General features: G+C 55.8%; 1 protein-coding gene across 1 annotated transcript in view; it reads left to right on the top strand.

The window, feature by feature from the left end:
• The window catches only part of TMEM132E (transmembrane protein 132E), a 241,843-nt gene extending 236,232 nt beyond the window's left edge, over nt 1-5,611 (top strand). The window contains exons 8-9 of the mRNA XM_038375858.2: nt 1,661-1,852; nt 3,937-5,611. Coding sequence (XP_038231786.1) covers nt 1,661-1,852; nt 3,937-4,983 — 1,239 coding nt within the window. The 3' untranslated portion in view covers nt 4,984-5,611. The remainder of the gene's footprint in view (nt 1-1,660; nt 1,853-3,936) is intronic.
• Nucleotides 5,612-23,153: the final 17,542 nt, after the last annotated feature.

Raw genomic sequence — 23,153 nt, 5'->3', positions numbered from 1 at the left:
GGGGGGGTCAGGCTATTTCCTGCCCCTCCTCTCTCCAGCCATTATATACTGGAGGCAGGGAGTGGCCTGTACCAGGCTCCAGCGCCTGATGGCTGGGCCACCCCACAGCTGTGGGGAAGGGGCCCCTGGCAGCATGATGGAGCAACTCACATGGGGAGTGACAGGCGCCCGCCCCGTGGCAATGCCTGGGGAAACCCCAGAGGGGCCCCGCCATCCCCATGGGCTGCCTGAGCTGGGGCTAGTTGCAGGTAGGACAGTGGCCGTCCCTGATTGCAGGTCGGCTCAGGCCTGCAGCCCAGCTCTGCACATGGACCCCACTGGAAATCCCCGATCAGGGTCAGTTCCACTCCCCATCTCCCTAGAGTTAAAGGGACGGAGGGACCTTTCACCCACTGCCTGTAAAAGTCTCCCATGGGCATGGGGCCGACGGGCCGATACCAGCCGCTGTCAGCGGGGAAACGCTCCAAAGCTCCTTGTCCTGGAGCGCATCTCCATCCTGCAGCTGACCCCCAGGGGCGGGGTGTGTGCTGCAAGCGCTGCCCCCTCCCCTCCTCAGCCAGAAGGAGAGGTCAGGCTGGCACCAGGCGGCTGAGGGGCTCTATGCAGAAGGGAAAGCTGGAACCCATCTGGGATAGGCCTCAGGCTGGGGTAATCTGGATCTGGGGCCCCTTGCAGCTTTCCCGTCCAGAGGCCGTCCTGGGTGTGTCCGATGCACAGAGGGCGTGTGCAGGGTGTTGGCATCCTGGGCTCGGAGTCCCCCAAAGAGGCAGTAAATGTGCAAATTCTCCGCCGGGCTGAAGAGCGCGTCCTCCCCGCCATGGGTGCCCGTCGCGCTGAGGTCCCCGCGCCCCAGAAGCAGCATCTGCCTGGCCAGGCCGTGCCTTTGATCCTTGCTCTGGCTGAGAATGTCATCCTGGCTTTGAAGCACAGCAAAGCAGCCGTCTCTCTCCTTCCTCCCTCCGGGGCTGGGGGAAGGGGAGGGGTGACAGGGTGGAAGCAGTTTAAAGTTATCTCCTGAGCACATGCCTCCCCTGCAGGCTGGATCAGCCATTAACTGCAAGGCCCGGCGGCTCGGGCTGTAATTAGTTCTGGGCCTGGGCTCGGTTCCGCTTTCCTAAGCGAAATTCCTGGTTTCTTCGATACCGGCTTCAAAGGGCCGAGTGTTGCACGGTCAGCGAGGCTCTGCCGGCGGGTCAGTGCTCTCCAGGGAACCCCGCTCCGTGTGCCACAGGAGCTCGGGCGCGGTGCAGGCAAAGGTCGTGCCCGTGGGGTCATCTCTGAGGCCCTGCCGGACGCTTTGTCAGCTCCCCTGTTCTCTGGGGGCCAGTGATGTTTCTTGGCTGAGCAGGAGGCTAGGGGAAGGGGGGAACTGCAGCACTGCTTTGTGGGAAACGGTGGGCCCTCCTTGGCATCAGCAGGGCACTGCTGTGAGGGAGCTTGCAGCACCAAGGGTGGTCCCTCATTGGCGTTGGCAGGGTAGTCTCTGTGAGGGAGCTCACAGCACTGGGGATGGTCCCTCACTGGCATTGGCAGGGCACTGCTGTGAGGGAGCTCACAGCATTGGGGGTGGTCCCTCATTGGCATTGGCAGGGCGGTGCCAAGAGGCGGTGGGTCGCTGGCTGGGCCATCACGGCCTCTCCCCGACCGCTCCGTCTTGCAGGTGGTGTCCCCGCTCATTGAGGCAGTGCTGGGGGAGACGGTGCTGACGGTGGTGGACGAGAAGGTCAGCATCACCGATCTGAAGGCCCAGGTGGTGTCCAGCCTGTCGCTCTCCCTCCATCCCAGCCCTGGCAACAGCCACACCATCGTGGCTAAGACGGCCGCCCAGCAGACCCTCAACTTCTCCAAGCAGGTAACACAGGGCTCACACCGCATGGCTCACAGAGCGTGGGGACTACACCTCCCAGCATGCACTTTGGCCCTCCATGGAGCATTGCATGCTGGGGCCTGTAATCTCCCAGGGCCGCACTGGCACATGGGCACCTGTGCTCACTGCTCTGCCGTTTGGATGTGGTCCTGCCCCTGAGAGGGCCCCTGGCTGAGGCACCCTGCCAATAACCCGATCAGAGGAGGGTCGGGGCATGCAGTGCGGCTCAGGGGCAGGCTGTTGGGTGTATTGATTTCATTGGGGCTCATCTCGTCAGCCCAGCGGAAATTCACCCCCATCCCATGTGATATGGCAGGACTGCTCATTTCTGTCTGGGAGAGGCCCTGGCTTCATCTGGGGGTGGGATCGCTGATCTGCGGGCCTCGGGGGCAGCTCACTCCTGTAAGTGCCCGTAGAACGGCGGGAGTTCCCATTGCTCTCATTCTGTGTAACCCCCAGTGCCCAGCCCCTCCTGGAGACCTCATGCATCCAGCTGGCCTGCAGGGACGACCCTGCAGCTTTTCTTGGCTGCCAGGGGCACTGTGGGACCTGCTCTGCCGGCAGAAGCCAGGGGCCTCTCTGGCTCCCCTCTCATTGATCCCTGGCTGGATCCAAGCAGGGCCAGGGCAGCCAATGGTGGGAGCAGAAGGTGAGGGGGTTCAGTCCTGGCCCTCTAAACCACCCACCCCAGGTACCCTCAGCACTCACTCATCTGCCTACCCCAGACACCCCCAGTTCCCATCCACTGACCGACCCCAGATCTGCCAGAAACCCACCCCTTTACCCCAGGAGCTCGTGCCCCACCCACAGCTGCCAAGCTTCCAGCAGCTCTGTGTCCTGCCCCAGCCACTGCTTGGGTCAGGGTGTATTGATTATATGCAAGTTATTTACAAACATGCAAATTAGCTCACTAACTAATTTGCATACTGGACTTTGCATCTGTACCAAACTTGCCCGCTATGCCTAGGAGCCCCCAGGTGAGGCATGGCCCTGGGAATCGTTTGTAGCAGTGCCTTGGCATAGCACTGGCTGCAGGGTGCAGTATCCCGGGGCTCTTCGCTGGCCGTATTGCAGTGTGTAGCTGCAGCCCCCTACGGGATCATCAGGGGCTCTGTGTGGTACGAGAGATGCTGACTGAGCTCACGATCTTTACAGAGATCTCAGTGCCAGTGATGGTGACGGGTGGGTGTCATGAGACTTCCGCTGAAATAAAAGATACTCTGGGGTGAAGTTCGCCCAAGGAATGTAACTGGTTGGCACCGGGGGCAGGACGGGAGGGCATTTGAAACCAATGCTTGCTCTCTGTGTGGGCTTTTTATAAGCCTGCTGAACAGCTCAGTCCTTTCAAACCTGTACTCCCACCTGCGGAGAGAGTCAGAGGAATGGGGAATGGATGGATGGTTGAAAAGATTGTCAGATGGATGCATGGAGAGCATGGTGGATGGATTCAGGGATGGATGAACAGCAGGGGGGATGGAGAGCATGGGGGAGGGAGGGAGAGAATGGATAGAGAGCGTGGGGGATGGATGAATGGATGGGGAATGGATGGAGGGTTGGAAAGCATGAGGGATGAATGATTGGACAGAATGGGGGATGGATGGGTGAAGAGCACGTGGAACAGATGGATAGTTGGGGAGCATGGGGGATGGATGGACGGATGGATGGTTGGAGACCATGGAGGATGGAGCGACGGATGGACGGTTGGGGAGCATGAGGGGTGGGCGGATGATGAATGGTTGGAGACCGTGGGGGATGGAGCGACGGATGGATGGTTGGGGAGCATGAGGGGTGGGCGGATGATGAATGGTTGGAGACCGTGGGGGATGGAGCGACGGATGGATGGTTGGGGAGCATGAGGGGTGGGCGGATGATGAATGGTTGGAGACCATGCGGGATGAAGGGACGGATGAATGGTTGGAAACCATGGGGGATGGAGGGACGGGTGGATGGTTGGGGAGCATGGGGGATGGCCGGAAAATGGATGGTTGGAGAGCGTGGGTGACGGAACAATGGAGGGACAGATGGATGGATAGGTAGGTAGATGCCCATTCCCCGTGTTTGTTTTGCAGGAAGCCCTCCTGAGCATGTGGGTCTCATACAGTGATGGCACCACAGCCCCCCTCTCCCTCTACGACCCCAGAGACTACAACCTGGTGGTGAGCAGCCTGGACGAGAAAGTGGTGTCGGTGACCCAGGACCGGGCCTTCCCGTTGGTGGTGGCAGAAGGCGAGGGGGCTGGTGACCTGCTGCGTGCTGAGCTGGTCATCTGCGAGAGCTGCCAGAAGACCAAGCGCAAGAGCGTGCTCTTCACGGCGCTGGCCAACGTACGGGTGCGCTTTGGCTCTGAGGAGGACCCCACCTATGACTATGGGGATGCCGGCCACATGCCGAGCAAGCCGGGGACCTCGGGGAGGGAGGAGAGTGCGGCCAGCACCACCCTGCGGGCAGATGTGGAGAGGAAGCCAGAGCCCAGCCAGGACAGCGGAGCTCCCAGCATCCCCCACACCACTGAGGACTTCCCCACCATCCCCACGGGCTTCGTGCAGGTGCCGCGGGGGCTGACGGACCTGGAGATTGGCATGTACGCCCTGCTGGGCGTCTTCTGTTTGGCCATCCTGGTCTTCCTCATCAACTGCATCGTCTTCGTGCTGAAGTATAGGCACAAGCGCATCCCGCCCGAGGGCCAGACCAACATGGACCACTCCCACCACTGGGTCTTCTTGGGCAACGGGCAGCCCCTGAGGGCCCAGAATGACCTCTCCCCTCCGCCCGAGAGTTCCAGCAACCCGCTGGAGAGTGTCCAGACCTGCTGCCACGGGGACCACCACAGCAGCGGCAGCTCGCAGACCAGCGTGCAGAGCCAGGTGCACGGGCGGGGAGACGGCTCCTCGGGGGGCTCCACCAGGGACCAGAGCGAGGACCCGCTCAACTCCCCCACCTCCAAGAGGAAGCGGGTGAAGTTCACCACCTTCGCCACACTGCCCTCCGAGGAGCTGGCCTACAACTCCATCCCCATCGCCGACGAGGAGGACCTGGAGTGGGTGTGCCAGGACATGGGGCTGCAGGATCCCGAGGCGCTCCACGACTACATCTGCAGGATCAAGGAGATCGCTTAGCGGGCTGCCGCGCCCTGTCTCGCCACGCCAGCTGCTGCCCACTGGCCGGGGCCCGAGCGGATACCCCAGACCCTGACCGCCAGAGCCGACTTTCGAGACTCCCCTCCCTTTCCCTTTCGCTCTCTCTTCCGCGCACGGGGCATCCCTTCTGCCACTTTCTTTTTTCTTTGAAAGGGAACAAGCGTCAAGCGAGCCAAACCGAGCGGGGTGAACCCCGGTGTCCCGAGGGAGCAAGGGGCCGCCTCTGCCTTCCGCCCACTCACCGCCAAAGTGCCAAGGTGCCTGCAAGCTGCTTGCACAACCCCCCACCCCCAGTCTGGCACCATCAAGGGGAGCTGGCGCGGAGCCCCGCGTTACGGGGAAGACACTGGTGGGGGGTGGAGGAGCCAGAGCAGGAAGCTGAGATAGAGCAAGAAGTGGGGCGGAGCGGGGGGGGGGCAGACCTGGAGCGGTAACGGCCAGCGTGGCAGGCTCAACTCTCCACGTGCCCTGACACTGCCTTGGCCCGCCCTGCAAACCATGGACCGAGCACCGCGGCCTCCGAGCGCGCATCAGCCAGGGAAGACGAACAGGATTTCTCTGCTTTACTTTGTTGCACAATAATGTTGAATAAATATACATTCAGGGATCCCCCTCGACGGTCCCGGTCCTGCCACCGGTGTCACGGGACACGCTGCTCCGAACGCTGGGGGAAGGGCGGGGAGGAGCGGGCAGGGGGCCTGGCCCCAAGCTAAGGTACCTTGGGAGTGCCCTGGAAAGCTGGAGCGAAGCCATGTGGCTTTGGCCCAGCCAGCCCCGCTGCCACCAGCCCTGGGGAATACGTGGAGAGGCCACGGCCACTCCCTTTGCTTTTCAGAACCAGAGGAGGCCAGCGCCCATGTCTGTCCCTGCTGCCTGTGCCAGGCCCTGGGCTCCTCACTCCCATCCAGGGCCTCCTCCCTCCACATGGAGTTTCGCTTCTGAAAAGCCAGGCCTGGCATGAAGCAGGGGAGGGGAGGGAGTGGGGCCAGAGACTCCGTTGGCCTCCGAACCCAACCACAAAGCTCCTGAGCTGCTTGCGAAGCTAAAGCTGAGGTTCTCGGCCCCGGGCCAAGCTCTTGCGGCTTCTCCCAGCTCCTCCTCGGACAGTCCCGTGCCCGCTCCCACTTGCATTTCAGTCTCGGCGTGTGTGCCTTACACAAATGGCAGCACCTGCGGAAATGGCCCCAACCGGCACGTCAAGGGTCCCCTCAGCTGGCGCACCCCAGGCATGGGTTCTCTGCCAAGACCGCTTGCCTCCTACCCATTGCGGGGTATAGGGTGAGCTGAGCTCCCAGCTAACCGGCTCCCAGACCGCAGGCTTCGAGAGGTTGCCCTGCCTCTTGTCTGAAGCAAGGCTTGGGCGTCAGCTGCCTTGGGATCCAGTCACGAGCCTGCGGATGACTCGGCAAGCTTGAGCGAGTCACCCTCCCTGCACTGCCCACACCGTGCCTCAGTTTCCCCTCTGTACAACATATTACTGTGGTTCTTCTTTGGCTCCCCTGTCCCTCTCCGGGTTCAATGGAGACTGTTGTGGGAGGGAATTGCTCACTTCTCTGGCTTCTGCCCAGGGCAAGCCCAAAGGCTGAGCGATGGATTGAGACTTCGCATGCCAACTAGTATCTCCAGATGTGGCCCACTCCCTCATATCCTCTGGGAAGGGGCAGCTGCTCTTGGGGAGAGGAGAAGGTGCCACCCTGACAGGGGTGGGGAGCGGGTCTGAGTGAACGGTTCAACCACGATGCTGTGCTCATAGCACCAGGCCTGGTCCCATCCTAGCTCCCCAGTAACAGCCCAGTGGGGCCTCCCAGAGCCAGGCCTGGCCAACCTGCAGTCATAGGGTCTCTCCCCACCACTGCCTTCTCACCTTGAGGCCTCAAGCGTAGCCGCAGGTTTGGCATCTGACCCCCTCTGCCAGGGAGCCCGGAGTCTGGGCCTCTCCCATCGCCAGACTCCCATGGCTCTCATTGCGGGGCCTGAGGAGATGCACAGTGCATCTCCCCAACCGCTTCTCCCCGCAGCCCCCACCATGCCAACAGTGGAGCCTGTGCACAGCCCCATGGTGCACATCCGTGCTGGGGGTGGCTGGCCACATGCCCCCTCCGCCCCGACCACACCAGGCAGTAGACACACCGGCGCTGACTAGCAGAGGGGCAGGAAAGCGGAGTCGCTCATGCCAAGGGAGGGGTATTGTTATCTCTCAACTGGGCTTTACCCACCACTGTGTCTAATTTTTATTAAATAAATAAAAGAGAACGGGGGGGGAAAGGCACTGGAAAGGCGGGAGCATGGACAGCATCTCTGTTGGGTTTGTGTAGTGTTGCTCCTTTAGCCCGAGTGGTCTAGCCAAGAACCAGGGCCTTGTGGGGGTTCTGTTTGTTCAGAGGAGATATTGGTGAGAGTCAAACTCATTGTGGCTACTTGTTTAGTCACAAAGAATGTCCACGCACCATCCTGTTTCCTCAACACAGGAGCCGCAAACAGCCGCAGGCAGTTTCGTGTCTCAGGAATCCCCACACCTGCTCCCCCAGCCAGCTCTGTGCCCAAGAAGCCCTGTGTCTCTTCTGCCTCTCGGGATCATACTGACAATCACCATCATACCAGGATGTGATTGGTATCTTATCCCCTGTGTTTGCCAGCAGGGAACCCCACTCAGCCTGCCTGGCTCAGCTCTCAGCTGCCATGTGCCTTGGGCGGTCTCTCCATAGTTGTAGCTCTCTTTAGTCCATAAAGGGATTTCATTGCTCCTTTCCTTGAGAGTGGAAACCTGTTTGGCCATACCTATTGACGTTACCTAGGGGCTTGTCTACACAGGGAGGTCATGGAATAGCTGTTGCACTTGAAATTCACACCCTACCTGCAGCTGAATTATCTTCCAAGTGTAGCCAAGCCCTCAGGCTGTGATTGGCAGAGGCTCTGCGGATGGCAGCCATTCGCCTCGGTCACAATGGCGGTAGAGCTATACACAAGGCACTGCGTGTGGCCATTAAAGCAGAAGGGAATTGGTTTCGCCTTTGCCAGTCCTGGAGGCAACAGCCCATGGGCTTCTAGGGAATCCAAGCTGCTGGGGCAGAGGGGGTTTGGGGCGGCCACAAAGGGGTGTTGGGTGGCCACAGGCTCCCTACCCTTCCCACGTCGCAGCTGGGAGGGGCTCCCCGTGTGGAACGCTTGTGGCCCACTGGCAGAGGGAACTGGTTTGGGCTTTGTGCCCTTCTAAGGTGGCTTCCTTCGGGTGCGGTGCTAAAGACAGGCTGGGCCTTGGAAACCCTGCGCCAGGCCAAGGGGGCGGTGCTGGCGGAGGAGGGTTGGCACGGAGGCAGAGGCTGAGGGTTTGGCCTAGGTACCGACGTGTCCAGCAGGCCCGTCAGCCACAGTGATGGGTGCAGCCAGGCACAGAAGGACGCTGGGAGCCTTGTCTATGGGCATGAACTGCCAAGGGCTGCTCGTGAATGTCAGTCTACAAGAATGAGAGCACCCCCGTGCCCACACAGCATCCATGCCACGCACTGTGTCTGTCGCGGGAGAGACGGTCCAGGCGCACACGCTGTACCCGACATGCACTGGTTCGTCCTGGGGTCCGTGCCTGGCGTTGCCTGGAGCAAGGGTGCTGGTACATTAAATCCTAATCCCTAGCTATTCTCCATCACTAGGTCTCCAGGCACTGCACAAAGGCTGGCAGTGTCGTTACCCCGATTGCACAGAAGGGGAAACTGAGGCACAGGGTGGGTCACAGCACTGCATGAGGCTTTTTCCTCAAAGTGAAACATATCACTTATTTTAAACTCGGCTTTGGAAGCAGCCCTCATGTGCTGAGATGGCCCCTGCCCCCCAGCCTCTGCCGCATTCAGCTTGGCTTTAAGTCTCCTTCCTGTGTCCGCCTCCATTTTAATTAGGCACCCACTGTGGTTGTGTCTTTGAATGCTGATGCCCCAGGATGCTCCTGGCCGAACACTGCCCTTCCCCAGCTGGGAGTAAACCCCCTGTGATTCCTTGGGCTCCTGGATTTACACATCTGTGACTGAGAGCAGAGTGTGGCTTGTGGTGCTCTGAGGGTACGTCTCTCCTGCGATCCGGGTGGTATACCAGTGCTAGCTTGCATCGAGCTAGAGCACCAGCCGGCCGTGCATGGGTCCAGGGGCCTGGACGGGATTGTGCTCAAGATGTACTGTGTCACAATTACAGTGCAGCCATATCCTGAGATGAATTAACAATGTAAGAGCAGATATTGCACCAGCATCTTCCAAGACAACTTGAGCCCTGGACTGACAGCCCACTTGCAAGAAGAGCTGTCCCTCTGAGAAAGGTATTCAGTAGCTAGCTGTCCCGCCTTGGGGCATGAGGTCAGGGCCTCTCAGTGTATGCCAAGCCTGGGTCTGGGGGGCTCGGGCTTAGGGGTTCCACGCCTGCGCTTGAGCGTCCACACTGCATTGTAGACCTGGGTTTACAATTGCTGGACCCAGTCTCACAGCTGCGCTAATGTGGTCCCCCCTGTGCTGCACAGCCCTTCTGACTCGGGTCTGAGGCATGAGCTGCGTCCACATTGCAAACTGACAGGGCTTGGACCCACGTCCCAGTGAGACTCAGGCTCTGAGCCATGAGCATAGGGACCCAGTTCCTGAGCGCTTGCTGACCTGAGTCAGACCGATTGGTGTGTGGAGGGAAGCGGGGCTGAGCTAGAGCCTGGCCTTGGTGTGAAGTGTAGAGACGCCCAGACAGGCTGTGCCCACAGCAGGAGCTAAGGTGTGCTGCACTTCAATGTATTATTTGTAGTGCCTAGGAGCACCTGTCCTGGCCCAGGCCCCCACGATGCTAGGTGCTGAACAAACAGAACAGAGCAGGTCCCTGCCCCAAACAGCCTTCAGTCCACATAAATGCCCACTTCCGATCTGCTGCTAACGTTCCTGTGAAGGTGGGTGCCACTGCTGCAGAGCCAGTCTGTGTGGGGCCTGGCACTAGCCAGCAGGGCCTGAGTCCCAGAGTGGAAACAAAATCTATGGGTCATGACCGGGGTTATCAGAAGCTGGAATGATTAGGGCAGACACCTGAAGGTCTAGAGCCATTCTGAGCTTTTGGGCCTGTTTGTTTTCCATGCGAAATTAAAGCATCTCTCGGCCTGATTTTCTTCAGCAGAAACATCTGTTGCACCTGCAAAAGTTCTCAGCTAGCAGCAAATATTGTTCATGGTTAGCCGAAAACCCATCCCACCTCTGACCTTTCTCCTGGAAGATAACCCATCCACCTCTCCAGCTACTGTCCCCAGGGACCAGCAACTTTCCCCACAGCTCTGTTAAACAGGAGGCTCAAAAGGACCAGGTGTTCTGCTCGGGGACTAGCAGCGGGAGCCTTCAGGCTGAACACAGGTCCCATAAAGGGGTCAGAGTGGGAGGAGCTCTCTGAAATGGGCTTGGGCTACCCCCTGGGGCAGCCCCCATGTACCAAACCGGCGTGTGGACACACACTGGGTTTAAACCAGGTTTGTACTGATTTCTCTGATGCCCATAAATTGATCTAAGTGATGCACTATTTCACTAGGAGGGCGGTGAAGCACTGGAATGGGTTCCCTAGGGAGGTGGTGGAATCTCCTTCCTTAGAGGTTTTTAAGGTCAGGCTTGACAAAGCCCTGGCTGGGATGATTTAGTTGGGGTTGGTCCTGCTTTGAGCAGGGGGTTGGACTAGAACCTCCTGAGGTCCCTTCCAACCCTGATCTTCTGTGATTCTAAGACTGGCTGCACACAAAGCTGCCCCCAAATCAGTTTATCGCCTCACCTTTGGTTAAACCAGTGTGATCTCTATGGGCAGACCCAGCTGTGGCTGGCTCCTGGGGCTTCCTAGTGCTTGCAGTGTGTCCCAGGACACCTCTGAGGATGGCCTCACATCAGCCTGTCCCTCTTAGAATATGGGTCACTGCATGCTGGGCTAGCCGAAGTTGTCATTGGCTGATTTCCCCAACCCAGCATCTGAAGCAGAGAGGTTCCCCTTGATGCTCTGTTGAGCAGCTTGGGTTTTGACTGAGCCCGTTGCCCCAGCTTCTCTGGTGACTAGGGTGTTTGGGGAGCGGGGTGTATACCGGAGACATGTGCTGTTTGTTTTCTGTGCCGTGCTAAGCAATGTCTCAGATTCCACCAGGCTAGGGTAAAAGCTCCACACCTTGCACCATGTGGTTAAGCTGACCTATGTCCCTGTGTAGGCAGCACTTCTGTTGATGTAGGTATGGCCTCTCGGCATGGTGGATTACCTCCGCCCGACGCCATCAGTCGTGTCTGCACTGACGTACTGCAGCCCTCACTCTCCAAATGGCCCCAGCTCCGCACTGAGCATTCTGGGGAGTGTAGCCCAGCTGGTGTGCTCTGAATTAAGAATGGCTGTGATGCGAACTGCCACTAGAAGGCCCCAAAACACAACAGGCCAGGTTCTCTGCAAAAGCAACGGGGCAGGGTGCACCAAGGTTACCACTCCCCCTTTCTCTTTTCAGTCCCCAGCCCTGGTGCACCAAGAGCAGTCCAGGGGCTGCTCTAACCTCCCCAAAGGACCATTCACCAGTTGAGGCCAGTGAGAGCAAAGTGCATTCTGGCCATGCCCCATCGCCACCCCTTGTGCTGGAAGGGTGACTCTGGAGTCAGCTGTGCCGTCACCATGGGAATCCTTAGCAAGGGCACTACAGCTGCCTGATCATTGGAACATAGAAATTGTCAGATTGGGTCAGACCCGAGGTCCAGCAGCCAGCAACAGAGGCTTCAGAGGAAAGCAGCAATGGGATAATCTGCCTGCCAAGGTCTCATCCTAATCTCTAATAGACCCTGGCTGCAGCCCTGAAGTATGAGCTTTAATTTCCCATCTGAAACATTTGTTACCATTAACTATAACCACACTGGTTACTCTTGTTTTCCATATAAATGTCCGATCCCTTTTTGAACCTTGCAAAGTTCTTGGCCATAACCATTTCTGGTGGCAATGAGTTCCACCGTCTAATGATATGTTGTGTGAAAGAGTATAATCAGGGCAAAGGGCATACAGCTGGGATCTATCCTACTCCCTCTTTTCCAAGTGCCAACTGTGGGTGCAGTTTATGTCATTTGGACATAATGTAGCCAGCTACCCCTGCCTGGCAGGTAGCTAGGGTGGGGTTATCACAGCCTAAGGAAGTTAGGTGCATTGCCAAAGCCCAGTGAAGTCAAGTGGGTGACCAACTCTCTGCTGCTTTGACAATCCCAGTCTAGAACTCTTAACACAGGTCACATGCATCTGCGGGTTTTGGTGCTTATAGACACCTAAAGGATGAATGGAAAGCCACTTAAAGATGAGTCACAAGAGCAAAACAGTGGATTTGTGCCCCTTTTTTGCCTTTCTTATGCTGGTTAAAAGAAACTGGAAAGACTTGCTTTTTTCAAAGGGAAGGGAAGGCAGGTACTGCTTGTTTTTTGACATTAGAAATTCATGTCTTGTCCATCCTGTTTTCCATGGAAGACCCTATGGACAACTGGAGAATGAGTAGGGCTGCGACATCACAGGTACAAAGCAAACAAAACCTGTTTAACTGAAAGGGGCTATAACTGTTTAACACTCTTTGCTGCTTGCTTTTGATATCACTTATGTAACTCAAATATCTGACGCAACTGGGAGGGAATCTCACTGGGGTAAAGATATAACACACTCCCTTTGTCTGAGCTCTGAGAGTGCTCCTGTTCCATTTCACTGAGTCCTCCAAGGAGACCTCCAGCCGGCTCTGGAAATCAAACTGGACCTTCCCAATCTTGCTTTCCCTTTCTCTTTGTTGTTTTCCATTTACAAAGATGCCATTTCTGGGATTTCTAAGATAAAAACCTGAGTAGGAAAAACTCAAACCAACTTAATACCCCCCAAAACCCACTGAACAAACTCTCTGACTCCCACAAAACCCAGACTTGTCAGGCATTCTGTGTGCATCATAAACCAGGATTTAGAAATTAAGGATGAGATCCTGTGCCGCCTTCACATGGCTGCACCCCCATAAACAGGACCTACAAGCCCTGGATCTGACTGGGGGAGGATTCGACCAGTGCTAGCTGAGCAGCTGGCTATCTCAGAGCTGCCTTTTCAGGTGCCCCTCCCAACCCTGAGTGTAGGGAGTGTGCCAGGGTGGGGGTGAGGCTGGAGATGGGTAGAGGCCACAGTATAGAGATTCTAGCCAGCACTGTAGCCCTGTGTGAACCAGGGGAGGCTGTTGTAACTTAGCCAGGCCCTGCGGGTTAAGTTATCCCTGGGGTCCCTCCAGCCTCATGAGCAGCCCAGAATTGGGAAGGTTTAATGGTGGCTTAAAACCATCTGACTGCTTCTCTAACAGGTTTAGCATAGACTCTCACCCTCAATATTTTCCTTTTTAAGGACCCCTTTGATGGCTCCCTGCCCACCTCTTTGCTGTCCAACATCTCCTTTTAACTTCCTCATCCCAGTTCACAGCTAACTAGGCTATCACATTCGGAGCGATCCTTCCCATTAAAGGAGAGTGCACTTAGGTGCCATAAGGAAATAACGACATGTAATGGTGAAAGCAGAGCAGGGAGCCAGCGGGGTCTATCCCCAGCTCTGCTACTCACCTCTTTCTTAGAGCATGGCACAGTTGCTTAACTCCATGTGCCTCAGTTTACTTATCGATAACGGAACAGCTATGTCACTGTGACAGTCAGAGGCATGGCTGATTCACTGATTTCCTGCAAGCTCTTTGAGATCTTCCAGGACTTTAGCCTCTTAGCTGATTTCTCCCGCCTCTCCCTCAAACTTTTTTGCAAGGCCCTGAACAAATTTTTGTCGCCTCCGGAGACGGAGGAAACACACATGCTACATTTTTACTGCTCCTTATTATAAAAGGGGGCAGGCATGATTGAGCAAGCTGATTATCTAATAAAAATTCTCAGCAGTAAAATTAGCACATCCTAATTCCCTGCTTGGAACTTATAAGCCTCGTCATTAAATTAACATATATGAATATGTGTTTTTTAAAAAAGAGAATATAATAAAATTTTATAATTGCAATAAGAAACTCTGGTGTGTGGATTATGGGAAATAAACTTGCCCCAGGTGGGCTGTTAGACATGAGGCCAAATGGGAGTTTAACGTACCCTTTGTGAATTAATATCCCACAATTCAAAACCTGTCCTGACTTGAGGCTTAAGTTCTGGCCCCTGAGCTGGGTGCCACAGCCAATGTGGCTATGCTGACATGCCTGGTAGATATCACCGTGTTCCAAGGAGTAGCTAATAAATGAGTGGGGCAAATTGGAATTTGCATCCAGCAGGAAACTTCAACATTTTGGTTCCAAATTGGGACAAAAAGTTGAAATATCGAAACTTTTCACGGAACAGAAAGTTCCAAAAAATGTTGGCTGGGAAATGTTGAAATGTTTCATTTCAGTTCAGTTCCACATTAATCTGTGTACACCTGACCTGCTGCACTGCCTCATAGGAGTTGTGTTTGGGTGTCTTATGTGAGTTATAGTTTGGGTGCCTCAATCCCCCATTCTCCTCTATGGGCTGAACTCGCCAGCTGGACTACATCTCCCATGATGCACCATAGCCACAAGACTCCCATGATGCAAAGCAGTGGTTGAAACATTGCAGGAAAATCAAAATTTTCCTGAGGAAATGTTCCATTTTGAAGCAATTCCATTTCAAGGCTGCCTGATTTCTTTGGCCCACCCAACATCAGCGCAGCTTGGCTGATGTACCACTGTCCCTGACCAGCATTTCAGATGTGGAGGATACAGATCTTAAAGTGTAAAGATCCCACAATGATACTGTGACCTCTAGTCATGTGAGCTGGTAGCCAGCTCAAGCCCTGCAGGCTGTCGGACCAACAGAATAGCTTCAGGGAGAGGGTTTCATTATCAGAACATAGCAATTTCCTTTTAGAAGTATTATGCATGGAATAATGTAATCAACTGGCCAGTGTATGTGTGTTAGTACTCTCTACCACTTGGACTCAGAACTCTCTGTCTGTGTGTCATAAGCCCTATACTGCCAGCAGCTTACGGGGATTCTCTACTAGCTCAAATGGCCTTTGTTTTTGAATGAGGAGAATGTGTATTCTACCCACACTGCTGCATGATTAGTGGTCACAGCATACAGGATAGTGACAATAGTGGTGTTCTGTGTATCATGACCACCAATTTGTGCCAACATTTCATTACGTGTACATAGTGGCTTGGGGACATTTAGGAAGCTGAGCTGATGATAGCAGAGAAATTACTTTGGCATTATACACACACATGTATCCCCTCTGCCATCAGAGAATCTTCAACTCATCCCACTCAGTTATCTCTGAATAATTGCTGCATCCCTTGTTGCAGACGAGGGCTTGGCTTTTCAAAGAAACCTAAGGGAATTAGGGACTCAAATCCTTGGCTAGACTCTCCTCTCAGGCATTTAACTTCCTTAGGGCTCCTCTCTGGCCGAATCATGGCAAACTGGCTAATTATGCAATGAAAAATTACTTGAAATTCACAATGACACCTTCACAATAAATCATTCAATCAGCTCTGTCTGAGTCCCGCACTTGGTCCATCCTTTGCAGGTTGCTGTTCTACTCACTCTTATTTTTGCAAATTAATTGACACTAGAAATGATCTGCCCAAAACCCGAGGTTCATGTGCTCATAATTTATGCAGCAGGAATAAATCCGCCATCGCTGCCAAGCTGTTTATGCCCCAGATTCGCTTTCACAAAAAAAAAACCCATGAACCGAAAAGTTTTCATTGCTGTTGTTATAATCTTGTTTTCATTGCATTGTGAGTGTTTTGGCAGAAAGAAGATGGGAGAGGCACCTTGGGGTGGGGGGGAAGAAATTTAACACATTTCCCTGACAGCACTAGAAACTCCATGGCCAGAGAGCCAGATAGGGAAACTGACGAGAAGCAGAAGGTGAAATTAACTAACATTAGTGGGAGCTGAGTGGAACACAACACTTAATGGACAGAGTGAGGGGTGGAAAATCCTATTGCACTGCTGCCCCTGGGGGCGAGGGGGAAAAATGGGGTCCACCCTTCTTTTCCTCCCGCCAATGCTGGGTGCACTAGGGCTCAGGGTGTCCCCCATCGCCTGTGGGTTGGGAGAAGGCTGCAAGGAGGAGACACCCCACTGGCCAGGGCAGAAGCTGCCAAAGCAGGGTCCTCGGGAAAACTTTTCTACAGTTTTGACCTGTGCTGATTGGCCATTTGCACCAACCCCAGTCTCTTCTCCTCTGATCCTCACCCTCCCACACACACTTTCTGGTAGGTGATCATAGAATCATAGAATACCAGGGTTGGAAGGGACTGCTGGAGTCATCTAGTCCAACCCCCTGCTCAAAGCAGGACCAATCCCCAATTTGTGCCCCAGATCCCTAAATGCCCCCTCAGGGATTGAACTCACAACCCTGGGTTTAGCAGGCCAATGCTCAAACCACTGAGCTACCCCTTCCCCCTAACTTTAAAATAAATGGTGGCATTAACATGTTGCCATCCCATTGGTCGCTCTGCTGGTGTGTTCTACCCCTTCCCCCATCCTGCCTCTGTCTGGTCCATTTAGGTTTCACACTCTTCCGTGCGGGGGCCGTCTTTTTGTTCTGGGCCTGTACAGCACCTTGCATGGTGAGGTCCAGGTCCGGGGTTAGGGCTCCTAGGTGCCATGGTGATACAAATAACACATAATAAAGGAAAAGCATTCTTTCCATTGTAAGAGCGCGATGCTATCCCGAGGAGGCTGTGCATCACCTTAGCTCTAGGGGTAAAACTGGCCCCTGTGCACAGAGTCAGAGCTCTCTGAGGCCAAACTTCAGCCCTATTTTGAGGGCTTAGCAGCCAATGCAAAGGTCTAGTGCTGGCCTTCTGCACAGGGGTGAAGCTCATCCCGTGGGAGTCACACTGGTGATAGCCTGCACCCTGATGTAAAATACAGAGGTAGGTGCTGCTTGCGCAGGGATCAAGGTTTTGTTACAGGCAAGCTCAGGGATTGTCACCTGTCCTGGTTTTCAGGGCTAAGTCCCTAAATGGAAAGGGGTGTGTCCCATCCCGCAGGACTGGGACCAGTGCAGTCTGGAAAGCTGTGAGAAGTTGAGTTCCCTCCCCTAGCAGCCTTGCCAGGTTCCAAAGTTTTATCTGAAGCCTTGTGATATTTGGCATTTTTCTTGAAGCCCCCCAGATTCCTGAGTCCTGTGACCATGTGAAAAATCGTGGCTGTCATTTAAAAATGAAAGGAAGTAATGATGATGACAGTCAGGTGAGAGAGGGTGTCTGGCATCCCCAGTGGGTACAGGTAGGAATAGCAATGCAACATTTCCAATGGGTAGAACTCTAGCCTAGGACTAAGGACACCTGGGTTCTTCCCCTGTGCGACCTTGGGCCCAGATCCTCAGAGGTATTTAGGTGCCTAACGCCCACTGAGTGCCTAAAAACAATGAACTCAAGGGACTGGCGGATCTGATCTGTCATCTCTCGGTGCCTCTGTTCCTCATCTGTACAATGGGGACATCAGCCCTGCCAGCCTCCACAGGGGTGCTGTGAGGACAAATAAAGAGATTCCGACTAGGGCAAGGGGGCCATAGAAGTGCTGATGACAGCTAGCTCCCTGGTCCGGGTGTACAGAGGGAACCCCTGACTTATGATCTGTCACTTGACTGAAATGACTAAGACCCCGGAAATGTCTTCTGTTGTAGGCAGTTCACGCAGAACCGGGCCTGAATTCAAGGGGGAATTTGCACCAAAACTTGACCATGCTGAGAACTTGCTGAATTTGGTTTGCTGAGGTAACTTTGCTGAGGGTTACTAATCCTCCAGGATTGTCCTGGAGTCTCCAGGAATTAAAAATTAATCATTGATTAAAGATTATGTCATGTGATGAAACCTCCAGGACTACGTCCAACCAAAATTGATAACCCTAGTTTGGATACATCTGTAGTTAGTGGCCACATCCCCCTCGGTCCCCATCCACTTGGGCATGGTTTTGTGGCATGAATCACACCCAGTCCTTCTGACCACAACTGTGCCAGAATCCTGCACAGAACACATGGGAACCGGGGAAGGTTCTTCACACCCCAAAACTCCTGCTTCAGTGCCAATCAGCAAAAGGATTCTCCTTCTCTTCCTGTGCTAATCCAGGATGTTGCTGTGTGCTGTTAACTGCAGCCTCTGCTCCACCCCAGAGGTGGCTGCATTTCAGTGGTGGTGCGGCATGGGGCAGGCCTCCTTTTTCTGCCCAGCATGTCCCCACTGGGCTGGAGGCAGGCTGGATCTCACTCTGATGTCTGCCTTTTCAAAGGATGCTAGGGGTGGGGGTTCAGCTGTCCCTCACCCAGGTGCTTAACGAGTTAAAAAAGAAGAGCTGTCCCTTTGTACACCAAGCTTTGCAAGCAGATAAGGTGCCAGGATGGTGCATTTCTGAGCCATTATCACACCCTTCTGGAGATGTTCCACATCAGGGAGTGAAGACCAAGCAATTGTGCCCCGGAGAAGTGCACAAATTACCCTGCCATGCGCAGCCGAAGGTGCCTCATTGCAGCTACCGGACAGACTTTCTACACAGTAATAAGCATAAAGCAGGCAGAGTGGAGCCCAGCATTGACTGCCGCTTTAATGATATGAGAACTTACAAATCTACCCCATTCCCTGGCTTTGCAGACTTAACAAGCTAGCACACAAACCCTACATGGGGAGTGCTTCACCTACTGCTGAAATGCGGCCATCTCTGGGGTAGAGCAGACGCTGAGGTTTAACGGCACATAGCAACGTTGCAGTTTAGCATAGGAAAGGAAGGAGCATGCTGGCTCTAGTTGTAACTGCAGCAGGTATATAGGGAGGTCAAATGTAAATACCCAAATCCAAATGTAACCAGGGCAGGTAAAGCATCTGCCTTTACAGAAAGTGTTGGAGGAAGGGGGGAAATCCCCACAATACACCTTCCCAGTTGTGCAGTGCTGAGCATAGAGGTAGGTGGTCCCTACATGCGTGACAAGCCCTCCTTGTGATGTGTCAGATGCTGCCGCAGAGAGGCTGGAGAGTGGACCGCATGGAGCAATGGTCTAATTGGGTCTGGCAGGCTGGGACTCATTGTCCGACTGAGTGTGGCAGGAGATAGGAATCCAGAGCAGATGGACTTTTCCAATCCAACATGGCAGGAGATGGATGTGAGACCTGGACGAGGCCAGTCATGCCTAGTGGTCAGAGTAGAGGCCAGTCGCCGGAGCCAGAGACAGGAGTCAAGCGGAGGGTCAGAGCCGGGTCAGGCATAGTACCCAGGAGTTGGGTGCTGGCACAGACACAAGGCAGGACCAGCCCGGGACTAACCCCTAGCTGCTCAAACAGCATCCTGTCCCTCCTTCTGGCTTAAATAGCAAGTCTGAGCCAATCAGAGAGGCCGGACGTCTCCTCCAATCAGCAGCGTTGTGGGCGGGGTCTCTGGTGGGCTAGTCTCCCAGCCCAAGCTCCTGGCTGGTCCCTGGGAGCTGCCGAGTGCGGCTGTGGTCTGAGACCCGCCTGGGGCCTCAGAATCGGGCGCTGTGATCCCTGAGAGACTGGCCAGACGGATGGCGTCCTGCAGCGTGGCAGGAGGCAGGGTGCTGGGTGCGCTGATCTGAGAGGACAGGAGGGGCGATGCTGGGGCAGCTGGCCCAGCGTTCGGCGCCAGCGTGGCAAGACAGTGCCAAAGGGCTACTGCACTGGATGGACCAGTGGTCTAATGCGGTCTGGCAGGAGCATGCACACTGGACAAGCTACTGCACCATTACAAACACCTGGTGATCCCCGGGCAGGGAGCTTATCTTGCCCTACTGGGGGACCCAGGCTCCTGTTGCATTTTGCCTTTTTCCCCAGTGCAGTCCTGGGGCCTGATCCACACCCATTGGTTCTGCTGGGCTTGGGATCAGGCCCTGATCCATTGGCCTCCCAGTGGCCAGGGCCCAAATGGGTACTGAGCTCCCCCTGCAAGGCTGGCTCCCCACCACAATCTCACCTGTCGCTGTCTGGCTCAGAGGCAGGGGGACTCCCGTGTTTCCATCCGCCCACTCCTCAGTGCACCATGAATCACTGAGTGAGACTGGCAGGGTTGTGTGTCCCTCTCTCCCGCTTCCGCTGGATGGAAATCAAAAGCACTGCAGAGACACTGGGTACCAATCCGTCCCTGGGGAGCACAGAGCTGCCCGCCCCATGGCACTCGGCTTGCTGCTCTCCATCAGTCAACCAGGTGATGGTCCAGTTCCCGAGGGGGGACGAGGGCACCTGGTCCAGAGGCAGGTGAGGAGCCAGGGCTTGGTTTATTGGCCCTTCTCTATTGGCAGGAGGTCAACGCCTCTCCTGGCACCGGCCTGGGGCATTGAACGCTCCACTGGGATGCTGCCACCCTGAGCGATGCCCTGGGGCTGGGAGGGCATGTCAGGAGCAGGGAGGAAGGCCCAGCAGGGTCTATCTGCCCCGACATGGGCATCAGCCGATGCAGCCCAGCTGAGCAGAGAAGGACGGGCACCCAACCGCCCTGGGAGTGGCTGGGAGGCGGGCGTCACGGTGGGCTGCTGCCAGAGAAGCTGCCAGCTTCGCCAGGCGTCACTGTTGTCTCGCAGATGCTGAGCGGCAGCCGATAGGCACTGGGCTCTCCCTGGGGTGCTTGGTCACTGCGGGAGGGGGCAGAAGTGGCCCCATCAGGCCCCATCCTGCCTCTTTCTGGCTGTGGCTCAGGGAGCCCCCACCCCGTGCCCGGCTGGCAGCCAAGGCCTGCACCGTGCCCGGCTGTTCCTGTCGGCAGCCGGCCGGCGAACGCCGATAAGAGTGTTATTCCGTGGGGGTGGGATCGGGTCGGTGTATCGGAGATTCAGTGCGGCCAGCTGGGAAATGAACCAGCGGGGGCCGGGGCCAGATGAGGGGGAGCCGCGGCCTGGATCAGCTGGGTAGATGAGATGAGCCTCACTTCCCCGGTGAGCCCCCACCGACGGGCAGAGGGCAGGTCTGGGGCGTGGGACTCTGCCGGTTTCAATGGGGTCCCCTGCCCAGAGCTCACCCCAGGCCCCCCACTGGGACTAGCAGCCAGAGAGGGCCAGCACCGCAGGGTGGGAGGAGACGGGGAGCAAGATGCCTGCTGGTTTGGGGAAAGTAACACCATCGCTCTCTGCCCCCATGAGTCCCCGCACCCCCTCCCCGCACCCCCCCACCCCATGTGCCCCTCCCACCTCTGCCTCACACCACCTCAGCCCCATACCTTCTTCCCTGCAAGTGTCCCTCCCCACCTCTCCCTCCACCCCCTCACCCCATGTGCCCCCCGCCTCTCCCTCCACCCCCTCACCACAAGTGCCCCCCCCATGCCTCTCCCCCCACACCTCCTCCTCCCATGTGCACGTCCCTGTCTATCCCTCCAAACCCCTGCCCCACATTTGCCCCTCCCCCCACAGCTCCTCCCCCATGTTCACCTCTACCCCCATGTGCCCCTCCCTGCCTCTCGCCCCACCCCTCCCCCATGTGCCCCCCACACTCTCTCTCCCCACATGTCCACTCCCCACATGTGCCCCCTGCCTCGTCCCCCACCCCTTCTAATGACATGCCTCTTCCCCCATGCCCCTTGCCCCACTCTCCCCTCCCCCCCGCCCTCACCTCTCCCCCCACACGCCCTACCCCATGTGCCCTTCTCCACTTCTCCCCACCCTCTGTGGTCGCTCCCCAGCTCTACGGAGCTGCCCGGGCCCCGCTCGCTGCTCCCTCCCCCCCGTGTGACACCAGGTAGCTTTTACTTAACAAGTCCCCGAGATTGTTAGTGGAGCCACGTGGCTGCCGCCCGAAATGCCAGCGCTATCAAGGCAAGAGCTCATTTACCGCACAGCTGCCCACGGCGCCTGGGAGACGGGGCCTAACTGAATCCGAAGGTAGAAACACTGCGTCTCACCCCCACCCCATACGCCGGCGGGTCTGCAGATGGGGGGTGGGAGCTGCGCTGCCTTCCTCTGCCTGAAGGGGGAGCAGCATGGGGCTGGGGTATGACAGCAGGACTCCCCCTGCCCAGCACAGCCAGCGTGCCATCTACCTGGGCCTCCCCCAGCCAGACGCCTCCCTCCCCTCCTCAGCCCTGGCCCAGGACCCCCGGCGCTAAGGCTGTCCAGACACATGGTCCCTGCCCCGGAGAGCTGGCCATATGCCTATAAGGCAAGAGACACCCGGTAGATACAGACAGACAGACTGACAGGGAGCAGAAAGAAACAAGCAGACAACAGAGCTCAGCAGGGCTCACCAGCAACTTCACAGTTGTGTCTCATTTTTTACAGGAGAATTTGAAGGCAGGGAAAGTGGCTAATGGGGTAGCTTTGTGGACGTTATGGGGGCACCTCCCAACCGTGTGGGGCAGCATGGGAGGAAGCAGGAGTGGGTGAGTTTGCAAATGTAACAGGTGGGCAACTGAGGCTGGCATCATGAGCCCACTCTGGACGGGAGGTCGACATCTCTCCCACAAAGGAGTGTTAATAGGTCGGGTGGGGACAAGCCAGGAAGCATCGTGAAAGTGAAGACCAATAGCTTATGCTGGAGGCAATAGAGAAGGGAGAGGCAGGGGAGCGATGCAAAGCCAAGGGAGACCTGGTTAAAAGGACGGGCTGGGAGAATGAGCTTTGCAACAGCATTCACACAAGCAACAGAAAGCAGACTGAGAAGAGTTGCAAAGGGAACTCACAAAACTGGGTGACTGGGCAACAAAATGGCAGATGAAATTCAGTGTTGATAAGTGTGAACGCTGGAACACATAATCCCAACTAGCCGTATAAAATGATGGGGTCTAAACTAGCGGTTACCTCTCAAGAGAGAGATCTTGGAGTCACTGTGGATCGTTCTCTGAAAACATCCACTCAATGTGCAGCGGCTGTCAAAAAGGCCAACTGAATGTTGGAAACTGTTAGGAAAGGGATAGATAATAAGACAGAAAATATCATAATGCCGCTATATAAATCCACGGAACGCCCACATCTTGAATACTGCATGCAGATCTTATTGATCAATCTTCAAAAAGCTATATTGGAGTTGGAAAAGGTACAGAGAAAGGCAACAGAAATGATTAAGGATATGCAACAGCTTCCGTATGAGGAGAGATTAAAAAGATGGGGGGACTTTTCGGCTTGGAAAAGAGACGACTGGGGGGGATATGGCAGAGGTCTTTAAAAGCATGGCTGGTGTGGAGAAAGTG

This window comes from Dermochelys coriacea, chromosome 17, assembly GCF_009764565.3.
Source record: "Dermochelys coriacea isolate rDerCor1 chromosome 17, rDerCor1.pri.v4, whole genome shotgun sequence".
NCBI classification, from domain to species: Eukaryota; Metazoa; Chordata; order Testudines; family Dermochelyidae; genus Dermochelys; species Dermochelys coriacea.
Note: the sequence above shows the minus strand (reverse complement) of the source record. Positions and strands in the feature narration are given on the sequence as shown.